Source organism: Halichoerus grypus, chromosome 13 (genome assembly GCF_964656455.1).
Source record: "Halichoerus grypus chromosome 13, mHalGry1.hap1.1, whole genome shotgun sequence".
Taxonomy (NCBI): Eukaryota; Metazoa; Chordata; class Mammalia; order Carnivora; family Phocidae; genus Halichoerus; species Halichoerus grypus.
Window position 1 is genome coordinate 37,144,956 of NC_135724.1, and position 12,177 is coordinate 37,157,132.

At 38.8% G+C, this 12,177-nt stretch overlaps 1 protein-coding gene across 14 annotated transcripts in view; it reads right to left on the reverse strand.

The window, feature by feature from the left end:
* DTNA (dystrobrevin alpha) overlaps window positions 1-12,177 on the reverse strand; it is a 340,154-nt gene that overhangs the window by 37,545 nt on the left and 290,432 nt on the right. For all 14 annotated transcript variants that reach the window (XM_078060439.1, XM_078060446.1, XM_078060445.1 and 11 more), the window contains one exon: window positions 743-830. In XM_078060439.1, coding sequence (XP_077916565.1) covers window positions 743-830 — 88 coding nt within the window. The remainder of the gene's footprint in view (window positions 1-742; window positions 831-12,177) is intronic.

A 12,177-nucleotide genomic window follows, 5' to 3' on the forward strand; every position in this document is an offset into this window, starting at 1 on the left:
TGATTCCCTGCCCCTTGCTTTCCTTGCTCTACAGTATATTGTAGAAATTCCTCAATTGGTTTTTAAACAAATTAAAAAAAATCACAATCTTTCCACTAAAGAATGCCAAGCTTTTAAAATTGGCTCTGATTAACTAAGCCCACAAAGACATGGAAAACCTCAGCCTGCTTTTTAATGTCCAGATACATGACTGTAGGAAAGGTTAAGCTTGGTAAAATGTCTGGCTTTCATAAAGTTTTTCTATGATTTTTTAATTAGCATTTCTTTGAACAAAGAAATGATCTGTGTTGCTAACGAAGAGATCTGAGGTCCTAGGTTTTATGTCCTAAATGGCTTCCTGTAGTTAAGTCTGGCAGATGGCAGCTTTGACCTGTGATCCCGGTTTTCCCTCTGATTTCATGACGTAATTATTTGTTTCTCTTATCTATTACATGCTGATAAAAGTAGAAACTTATCTGAGCTAGTTGTGGATCTGAGTCATCGCTTTGCTCTTTTTTTTAAGTGATCAGGAATTATCCAGAGAAATCAGGGGCTGGGCTGGTGCCGCACTGTTGTCACCGCGTATCTGAAGCTAGGATTTCTGCGGTACCAGAACCAAAGCTGGAGAGGGACAAGTGGAAGCAGTGGAAGGCGTGTGTGCATCCTGCAGGCCATCCAGTAACACCTCCTCAGCCCTGCCGTCAGCACCGACCATCAGGGTAACAGGGAACATGAATGACAGCCTCGCACTCAAACGACTTACCGAGGAAGTGGACTCTGCCGCCAGTCTTGCCGCGTACCTGGCGATCAGCCTGTGTTCTTCATCAAGCCGGTTTGAACTCTCAAGCATACTGTTGAGAACAGAGCAAGAAGGAGACTGTTAGGCAATGAGAAAGACTGATGTGTTCCTATCACTGCCAGGGGGGTTTGCTATTTCAATTTTTTGGTGCCAAAATTTGAAAGCTATACAAACCCCTGTTAGGTTAATGATCTCAGACTTGGATTCATGACATGATCTACTATGTGGCCAGGAAGTTTCATTAATAAATCCTGTCTTCAGTTGATTCAATGTCTTACTAAGAAAACTCCAAAGAACAGTGACTTTTCTCATCAACATATCTGATAAAAGAATATTTTCTCTTTAATTTTATTGCCTGTAACATTTTTATTTAAATATCAGAAAACATGGGAGCAAGACACAACCCCCCCACCCCCGCCAATTGTGGGGTGCCGGGGTGGCTCAGTCCGTTAAGCGTCCAACCTTTGATCTCAGCTCAGGTCTTGAACTCAGAGTTGTGAGTTAGAGCCCCACATTGGGTTCTACGCCCAGCATGGACCCTATGTAACACCACCACCACCACCACCAACAACAACAACACAACAATTGTGGTCAGCCTGCAGTGATCACCACCGCCTGGTATTCACATTTGTGTGTAATCCTCTTCCTTTGGTACGGGCTGGGCTTACTGGCTAGGTTTTAATAAATAGAATACAGCAGAAGTAATGGAATGTCACTTCCAACATTAGGCTATAAAAAAGGCCATGGTTTCCATCTTGAGTATGGTTTCTCTCTCTTGAGCTCATTTGGATTCCTTGCTCTATGGGAAGCTAGCTGCCATGTTATAAGGCAGCCTGTGGAAAGACCCATGTGATAAGGAACTGAAGCTAGCCAATAATAACCTTGTGAATGAAAGCTCAAAGGTAGAGCCTTTAGATAAGATAGCAGCCCCAGCCAACAGCTTAATGGCAACTTCATGAAAATCCTTGAGCCACAGGCACCTAGCTGGATTCCTGACCCACTGTGGGATAATAAACATTTGTTCCTTTAAGATGCTAAGTTATTGGATAATTTGTCATGTAGCAACAGATAACTAATACAAATTGTTATCTATAATATTACTACTCAGGTAACTTGCCATTTTATATTTACTTCTAGAAAAATGGAATTACAGCAGTGGCTTCTAATGACATTAATGGGAATTGTTTATTGTCTCATATAATTATAGAAATTGTTCATACTAGAATAAGAATGATCTGAGCCCTTAAAAAATTAAAGCAAATAGAAGCATTCAAATTTCCCAATTTTCAGAACGTTCTTCACTCAAGACAAAGTTTTGCATGCTATTAAAAGAATTCTATGAAACATAACAGTAACATCAGTCCTGTTAACAGACTAGTTGATTATAGTTTGGTTTATCAGTTATTACGGTAAGTATTGGGTCAGAATCAAGATTAGAAACTAGTTTCTCTCATCCCTAAATATATTCTCCTCCATTTATAGTTCCTACCTGTTATTCTTAAGCCTGTTTCTTAAAGAAAAAAATTCAATACTCATGATTATACACTGAAAGTAAAACACTTCTATGCCAATATTAAGGTTGTAAGAATTGTCCATTGCAAAGAATTGAATCTGTATAGAGTAATATACACTTATATTATTTATATGTGTATTAAAATATAAAGTAAATATGCAACATAGTCTTTTAACATTTGTTCTAAAGTGAGAAGATGAGTGAAAATCATTATGTGTTTCCAGAATATTGGCTATGTCACTTCCAAATAGCTTTTCACTGGCTGGCTGAATCCATTACTGTAACTTTTTTTGTTTTGGTCATTCATAAAACACTCCTGTCTCCATCATCTCTGCTCCAGTCTATACTCCTCAAGTATGTAAACTATACCTGTTCCCATCCTGAACACTTCCACTCTAGATTTAGCTCTTTTCTCTGGACTACAATAACTACCTGGAATATTCCTGAATATCTACATTTACTAAGTCACTTTTCCATCCTCAGAAAAAGTCTTCTCTTCCCTTTTGCCCACATGAGATAATGCATGTAAAACACATCAAGTTAGTATGATGCCTAGAGCACATTAAGTGCTCAAAAGTCAGTTAATTCTTATAATTTTGCCTCTTAAGTAACCTGCTCAGATTCATTAATGAATTATGTCTCCTTCAAAATGTCATCTCCCATCCAACAACCAGGCAGAGTAGGGCTTCTTAAACTTTAGTGTATATACTTATCACCTAGGGATCTTGTAAAAGATGTAGTTTCTCATCTGTAGTTGGGGGTGACAGGGTAGTTTGGGGGGGGGCGGGGCAGAACCTGAGAATCTGCAGTCGTAAGGAAGCTTCCAAGATACATTGATACTGCTGGTCTAAGGAAAACCTTGAGTGGCAAGGATCTAGAAGATCTTGAAAATAAAATGGAAAATCTAAACACATGAAATAAAACCCAAATGCAAACCATATACAGGAAATAATATGAGTGTTTAACTGATATTCATATAGCATGTATGATATTTTATAAACATTCCTTAACACAGAAAATTCTAGATTTCCAGGCTCACATATGTGTGGTACCAATCCCCACAGATTGAGATTTCAGTCAGCATACAAAAGACTTGGAGTAAGAAAATAACTGTAACAGCAAAAGGAGTTGGTTCTGGAGAACTGATGCTTTAAAGCAGAAGTTTGTCTCTAGAATGCAATGTCTGCCCTCTGTAGTGGTTAAAAATAATAACTAAATTTCTTGTTACAGCTTTAATAAGAAAAAAAAAGTTACTCTCTTTTCACTTTAAACTTAAAACTACTCCACAAAGAAACAATTTAATTTGATTTTAATATGTTTATCATTTCTCACTGGTATTAGAAATAATATGTCTAATTCAGCACAGTTTGTGTAGACAACAGGGCCCATTGCTCTAAGCCCAGGGCAATGATCCGTTCGTCAGAAAGTGACTTTGTCAAAAACATTTGTGAGTGTTTTGATAAATAAATAATAAAAAAACTTGATAAAAAACCTCATGATAAAAAGTATCTTTTATCATGAATGACCAGCAAGTATAAATAATGTAAAGGTACATAAAGAAAAGCCTCTTGGAGATGTAAGACGTGAAGTTATGGGATCGTGTCTAGTAAGCTATAACTCATCCTTCCATGCCTTTCCTCCCCCAGCCCTGACTGAATGAGGGGTGGAGTGATACATTACCCCTTTGTGCATGCACACGATTTATGAGTCCACATGTGCCATTTCAGTATGTTCACATTATCCAAGGTTGAATGAGGCATGCCTCTGATAAATTCCATTATTTCAAGACTTCAATTACAAATAGTTGAAAATGAATGGCCAATAATCCCTAAATCATTAAAGAAATACCGATTCCAACACTTTCTCCATCTCTGGCTATTCATTTCAAGACTTTATAATCAGTAATCTTGCTACAAGACCATGATGAATTAAAAAGTGGCTGCTGTGAAGCCTGCATTTCAGAGCAGGGAAATCTATTATTTTGAAAGCTCTCCACTTTCTACCTTCAATGCATGGCCAGTGTGTGTTGCTAGTGATTTCAAAATGGCATTCTAGACAACTCAAGTGGCCTCGGCTGAGGTCGGGCTTACTAAATTGTGATTTAGCAAAGATTTCTGGGAACCTAGGGTGTGTTCACATTTCTTTGGTTTCTCTGTAAGCCTGTTATGACTTCCCAGGTGGGACAGTCAACCAAATAATAATGTGGTCCAAAGGGCAGCAGAAATACTTTCATGTTTTCTCGTAATATTTTTCCGTTTGTCTGAATGGGTGAACAGAATTTTATCAGTAGAGGTTTATTTTTAAGGTCATTAGGCCTCCTGTACCACTCTTCTATTAGCAAGCAGCGAAGAGGAGGATTACTGCCTGGGAAGGCATTCCTAGTTGCACTGAAGCGGAGGATTACCCTATCAGGTTATTTCCTACCTTTTGCAGTAGGTGGAGAGCAAAATGCTCTGGCAATGGAGCCTTGTTCAGGCCTTCAGGAGTCAGTGAGCAGAAGAGAGTCAGGATGGAAAGGAGCAAAGTGATTCTGGGGCCCAGGACGTGATTTTATGGGACTGAAGAATGGGGAGGGAAATGAACTCACTCTTAGAGCTTCAACTGTTGACTCTTGAATGACTGGTTTGAAAGGAAAAGACAGGAAATCATGAAGTGGCAATCTTCCTGGATAATAGTAATAAAATTGGCCATGACAATGGTGTCTCTGTAGGGATGCCTTCAAACTCCTTTATTGAGACCCTGACTTTACCTACTCACTATGTTATAACACCAAGGCCATGCATTCTACCTTCTTCAAACTCACAAATTCCTCTGTTTCCTTCTATTCCAAGGGTCACTGATGTGCTCCAGGCCACTGTCATCTTATCTGGAATTAGCATACAGCCCTCTCAACAGGTTCCTCTCATTTTAGACTTATTCTTCCTTCCGATTCATTTTGCATGCTGTAGTCAATGATCTTTTAAAAAATGAATTTGGCTGTAACATGCATAGAATCCTTCAATGGGTTCTCATTTTTCAAACTCCTACCTAAGACTTAGGAAGTCCTGCATAATCTAGCTTCATCCTTAAGCTCCCGGTACTCTAGCATCCTTCCCCAGTTGAGTTCTTCAAGGAGAAGTTCCACATTTTCTCTCTGCTCTGAACAATCTCTCTGCCTCCTCCACCCACTTTCACTTGGCCCATTCCTCTTCATCCCGCTGTTGGCTTTAGCGACCATTTTCCACCTTCGCCTCTGACCTCTAAATTTGGGTTTGTTGCTCCTCGGCACTCTGCACTGTCTGCCCTTCCTGCACCTGGTACCCTTCCCATTTTAATTGCCTTTTCACTTGTCTTTCTCCTTTACTAGACTGTAGCTTTTTTGAGGGAAGAATGGTTCAATCTTTTCACCATTAGATCTTGAATGTTTAACACAGTGCTTGGAACACAGCAGGACGTGCTTAAGCGTTAGTGGGACAAAAGAACAAATACAGGTTAGCTCTCTTTGGCTTGCAGTGTCATGGACTTTGGCCCACATCTTCTGTATCCTTCTTGGCTCTGCATGCATCCTCAGCACTGAGAAAATCAGAAGGGAACAGATAAAACACAGCACTTTAACACTAGCCATGCTGTCTAAAATCGAACAGAGTTATTCACATTTGGCAGAGTGAAAATCAAGATACACTCAATTGCTGCATGTGGATTTCTTATCTGCTCTTTCTAGGTGCTAAAGTTCATAGAAATGTCATTATACTCTTTCATATTTATCTACATCAGATCTTCCCCACCTGCATTCATGGCAAATTCTCTTTGGTTCACATTTTATTGTTGTTCTTTTAAAGATTAGGAAAGCAGATGGTATCTAAAAAAGGTAAGCTCCCATTCAGAAGAAATGCTTACTCTTAGGGATGAATACAGGTGGGAATGTTATCTAAGGGTGGGTGTGAGGTGGGACTGGATCATTTCTGAATTCACAGCTTAGCCCTCTTAGGTACTAGCTGTGTGACTTTGGAGAAATCACATAACCTCTCTGTGCTTCATTTCTCTCACCTATTAATACAGGGGATACAGTGATCACATACCTCCTGCTCTCAGGAGGATTATTATATAGTGTTTAGAGCAGTGCCAGGGCACACAGTGAGACTATGGAAGTATTCTTTTTACTTTTACCTCTCTTTTTTTTTTTCCAAATATTTTATTTATTTATTTTAGAGAGAGAGAGAATGAGAGAGAGCAAGTGAGCGGGGGGAGGAGCAGAGTGGAAAAGAATCTGAAGCAGACACAGTGCTGAGCACAGAGCTCCATGCGGGGTTCAATCTCACCACCCGGAGATCATGACCTGAGCAGAACCAAGAGTTGGATGCTTAACCGACTGCGCCACCCAGGCTTTACCTCTAATGGTGTAAGCATTTTTGCACCATCATCTCCTCATCTATAAATTAGTTTTTGCTCAAGAACATACGATTAGTTACTGGCTAGTATTCTAGGGTATACCAAAAAGAAGAAAGCCCAGTTAGTTGAATCAGTGAAGGGTTTTACAGAAGCTCTAGGTGGACTTGACATCTCCGATATCCTAAACAAAGGGAAGAGTCAGCTAACGGAGACAGCCTTCTCTTCTTTCTCCAAAGCTGCACATTGCCATTAATTTGTCACCAAATATCCTTTTCACACAATATATCATTGTATCAAGCAACATATGAGAACAGGCCCCACACTAAGTTCTTTATTTTAGCACATTTGGAGAAAGCATATTCTGAAGTTTATCCATTTAACCATATTGTGAACATCCATGAGCTATCATTTTTTTTTCTACCATATTATAGTGAACAGGTTTTACGGTATGAGATTTTAAAATATTTATTGTATGCCTTTAATCCTATTCAAAATCAAGCGAGGAATGAATATTGTGTTATTTCCATGTGTCTGGTACTACACTAGCTAATTTTCACCAATAACCTCATCAGACTGGTAGTGTCTCTCTTGTTTTCCATGGAAACTTAAAATGTATTAGAATCTATCACAGAGAAATGAACTCATCTTAAAATCAATTTCTCATCTGAGTATGCTGAGTAAACCTCTGTGGGTACAATGCAGCCAAGCAGATATGTGCACTGGACATGTGACATTCATATTTCTAGAATCCTAAGGAAATAGCTTTTTCAGAAGTCTAGTTTTAAATTTTTTAAAAAGATTTTATTTATTTATTTGAGAGAGAGGGAGGAAGAGAGCAAGCACACAAGCAGGGGGGAGGGGCAAAGGGAGAGGGAGAAGCAGACTCCCCACTGAGCAGGGAGCCTGACACGTGGCTCTATCCCAGGACCCTGGGATCCTGACCTGAGCTGAAGGCAGATGCTTAACTGACTGAGCCACCCAGGCACCCCAGAAGTCTAGTTTTATAACTGAAACTCCTAAACATTTTACAGAAGAAAAGGAGCAGGGTTAACAAGCAAATGAAAACTCATAAATAAGAGACACTTTCAGTGAGTGTAGGTAATAATTTTTTTTTCTTTCAACAGGTTGCAATACATTTACATTTTCCAAATCAACCTTTACTGAAAAGGGTCAAGTTTTAGCCTACACATTAAAAATATTAAAGGCATACAATTTGGTGGATTTAGTGTTGAAGTGGGTCATGGATTGAATTGTGTCTTCCCCCAAATTCATGTGTGGAAGCCCTAAGCCCTAGTACCCCAGAATGTGACTATATTTGGAGGTAGGGTTTTTGAAGAGGTAATTAAAGTAAAATGGGGCCCTAAGCCAACATGACTGGTGTCCTTATAAGAAGAGGAAGAGAACTAGGGATGTCTGTGCACAGAGAAAAGGCCACGTGAGAACAAGGCAAGAAGGTGGCCATCTGTGGGCCAGGGAGGGAGATGTCAGGAGAAATCAGCCCTACTGGCACGTTGGTCTTGGACTTCCAGTCTCCAGAACAATGAGAAAATAAATTTCTGTTGTCTAAGATGCACAGTCTGTGTTATTTTGTTATAGCGGCCCTAGCAAACTAATACAAAGTGGAAGAGATCAGAGAACATTAAAATTAAAAAAAAAATTATTTCCCAATATCACTTTTAGTTTAGTTACCCCCCCATCAGTTGCTTTCCCCATGTCAGTGAATTGCTGATGCTTGTCTTTACCCAGGTTTACCACCACTCTCTACGTAAAGCTTAATATTTTACTTTTTCACCTACTTTATACTCCTACACTAAATGTTCAACCTAAGGGCTAATTTATAATAGGTGATTTTTTTTTTAAAGTAGTAAAAATATTTATTTTACTAGTAAAAAAGATTTTCTGAGAAGTACTAACAATTTTGTTTAGAGTGAGAGGGAATTTTATACCTATAGCACCATCAATATCCCGTGACAGCAACAGAGATTTATTGTGTACCTACTGTGTGCCAGGCACCGTGTTAGGTCCCAGAGATATGGTAAAGAACAAGTTAGAGAAGCCCCTGCTCTACAGAGAGGGCGGCTGGTAAACTAATGAACCAACCAACTGACCAACCAATGATTACAGTTATGGTAAGAATGAAATAAACAGTATGCCGTGATAGAGACTAGTACGGGAGAACTACTTGAGGAGATGCCTTTAATCTGAGTTTGGAACCCAGAGAAGCAGCCTTTACATACATGTAAAGGGAGCCAATGTACATGTGTGTGGCCAGACAGGGCAAGGGTAAAGTGGGAAGAATGTTCTTGGCATAGGCAAGAACTAGTATTATGGTCTTGAGGCAGTTTTAGGGACTGATTAAAGTGGATGCTGCTAAGTATTGGGATTGAGTGGGAGCAGCCCATGAGACTGGGCCTGAGACAGGACTAGGCAAGGGCTGGATCGTGCATAGGCTTGTAGGCCTGGCGAAGGGTCTGGGTTGTAAACCAAGTGCCGTGGGATCTATTAAAGGGTTTTAAGCAGGCAAGCCAATAAAAATTTAGACCTCATATATGAAACCTAGAAATGGCATCAAATATGTAATTTCCTGTACTTGAGAAAAACATAAGCAAAACAAATTTTAACCTATTTATATGTGATCAGGGGTCTAATAGCTAAGTGACAGTAATTGATCATGACATCAAAGTATGGACGGTAGCCTTTAACAGCACTCCCTCCCTCCCTTACACAGGGGGTCTTTTCAGAGCTGAGAGTAATATGCCAGAAGCTTATGAATATGGTAAGTATCAAGGATATAATTATGGGTAGAGTTGGAAGTTCGGGGCTGGTTTCTGATCTTTTTAGTCTGCCTGCCACAATGGGTCCCTATAAACCACTAGCAAGCCCAGCACTTGATGAGCTTTAGGGACAGGCAGAAAAAGCCCTCACTGTATTACATTTTAATACCCTTTCTCCCTCACTGGAGAAGATGGATGAAAACCATTGAGGCTTTTAAAACTACATTGTATTAGGAAGACAGCAGGAATTCTCCCTTGAGCTACAGTGAATTTATTTGTCTTCTTTGACATCAGAACCTGAAAGGACACAGAAGTGTTTCTCTAATTTAGCAGTAGACTATTTACAAATGAGTCAGTTTCCCATTGTATTAAGTAGTTAATATGGGGAAAAGTCTCCCACACAGAGTTAATCCAGAGCAAATATGAATAATTATAAAAACAAATCTTTTAATTAAGAACAGCTGTTAAGTTCCTGTTTATAGACCATCTCATGAAGGGTGTGGATACAGGGAGCGTGAGGAATGGGGTGGAAAATAGAAGGGACCCAGTGTCAGAAGGCCTGTGTGCAAGCCCTTGCTAGCATGTGACCTTGGATAAGTCTCTTAATGTGCCAGAGCTAGCATTTTCTTATCAGTGAAACGGAATTAATAACATCTAAACTTATAGAGCTTTGGTGAGCAAATAATGTATAAGAGAGGGCTCTGTAATTTTTGAAGCACTTCATAGATGTAAAATTTATTATTCATATTCTGGCTGCCATGATGAAATACAGGAGACTAAAGACAAAATTTTTGCTCTTTTGAAGACTGTAATTAAAACAGAAAACCACAATGCATAGACTAAATACAAAAATGGTAATATTAACAACCACAGTTCCTATTACTAGTATGTGCTCAAAATATCATTAAAATGAAATAAAAATAATGTGGTAGGATTTGCAATTTCAGGAAACAGGTATGTGGTAGATGCAGTGCAGAGTAATGTCCAGAAAAGCTTTCTGGAAGGCACATGTTTATGTAGGTTTTATAATAGGCAATGTAGCAGAGTGATTAGGAGTTTGGGATCCAGTAGATTATGGTTAAAGTTCCTGATCCACTGTTTCATAGCTATGTGACTATGGGAGAGTCATGTAAACTCTGTAAATTGATACCTTTATTTATCTATAAAATGGGGATGAATACATTTACTCTATGGGTTTACTCTAAGGACTAGGGGAAATTATGTAAATAAAGTTTTTACACAGTGTTTAGCAGGAGGCCTGTGCTTTAAAAAATGGTAGCTTTTACGATTATTACCCTTTCATATCTCCCCAGAGTTGAAGGATGGTGAAGCATTATCAGCTATTAAGATGACAGAGAAGGTGAGAGATCACTACATCACTTACATAATCATGGCAGGTGTGGGGAATTGTTAGGATCTAATTCAATACAAAGGAAAGAGAAGATAAATGAGAAATTCAGAAGAAAAGTTGGAAATTTCTAAGAACAGAAAAAAGCATAAAGAAATATGGAGGGCAGCAGTTCTTAACAAGCAGCCTGCTTCATTGATCAGTCTTAAGTTCTGCTTTGTTTTTGAAATAAATATCACCTCTCGCTTTCATCAAGTAGATGTGAGGTGTCTCCGTGGAGACAGTTTTACTGTCTTAAGTGACCATCAAGTCAGTATGATCAATCACTTGAGTAGGGAAAATGGTTGGTAGTGACAAACTGTGAGCTTTCCTCTTTGGAGATTTCTTTGTTACAAATTTACTTCAGAGAAGGTCAAAGAAGAGTGGGGGAAGTTAACTGGAGTGTGCTCAGAATTACGGGGGAGAGGACACGGTCTGAGACCACAGCTTTGCCTTTAGACATGATTGAATCTATATCGATAATACTCTTTGAGGAATGTCAATACATTTTTTTTTTTTTTTTGTAATTCAGTATTTAGCTCTGCTGTTTCAGCTACCATATAACATTGGGGATCCAAACTCACTGGGAGTAAGATTAAAGCAATCACTCTTCTCACTTGTGGTTCTGAGAGGCTGAGAGGTAACAAAGAAGAGGAACTGTTGGATCTATAAGTTTGGCAACTTTGAACAAAGAGGTGAGGTCAGCTGAAGAGAGCTTCTTATTTTTATCTTTGTGAAGTGTAGGATATAGTATAAAATGAAACTAGTGTGCTGGTTATATTTTTTTAAAAATACAAATTAAGATAAATATGTAACTGCTAATAAACGTTCATCAATGTATCACCTAAGATCATCTCATGTACTAATTTTGTAAGAATAGTTCTAGGCATCAGGAGCAGAAACAGTCCAGGGAGGAGAGTTCTAGAAACAAAGAAGTGGCTAACAATACCAAGTGATGAAGGAGATGAGGACTGAGAAGTGGCCATCACATGTTTCAGGGATGCTTTTTGTGAAATAGTAGAGGAAAGAGGCCAGCTATTTTAAAGGCAATTTAACCCATTGGTTCACTTAATATTTATAATGACAAAAAAAAAAAAAATCCATCAGCCCTTAGTTCAGAGAAAGAGTTATTAAGCAAAATTCAAATATTTCTAAGGAACTGGTTTGCTAAACACATTTGTAAACACAGGAGTCTAAACTAGACTGAAACATATGATAAATACATAGTCTGTCCCCTTATTTTCATTCAAATTGCAAATGTACATTTATTATCAAAACCAAGTAACTTCAACCTAGGAATCTCCTAGGTCACAATTAAAATAGAGAAAAACTTTATGAATGCCTTTATCCAAATATG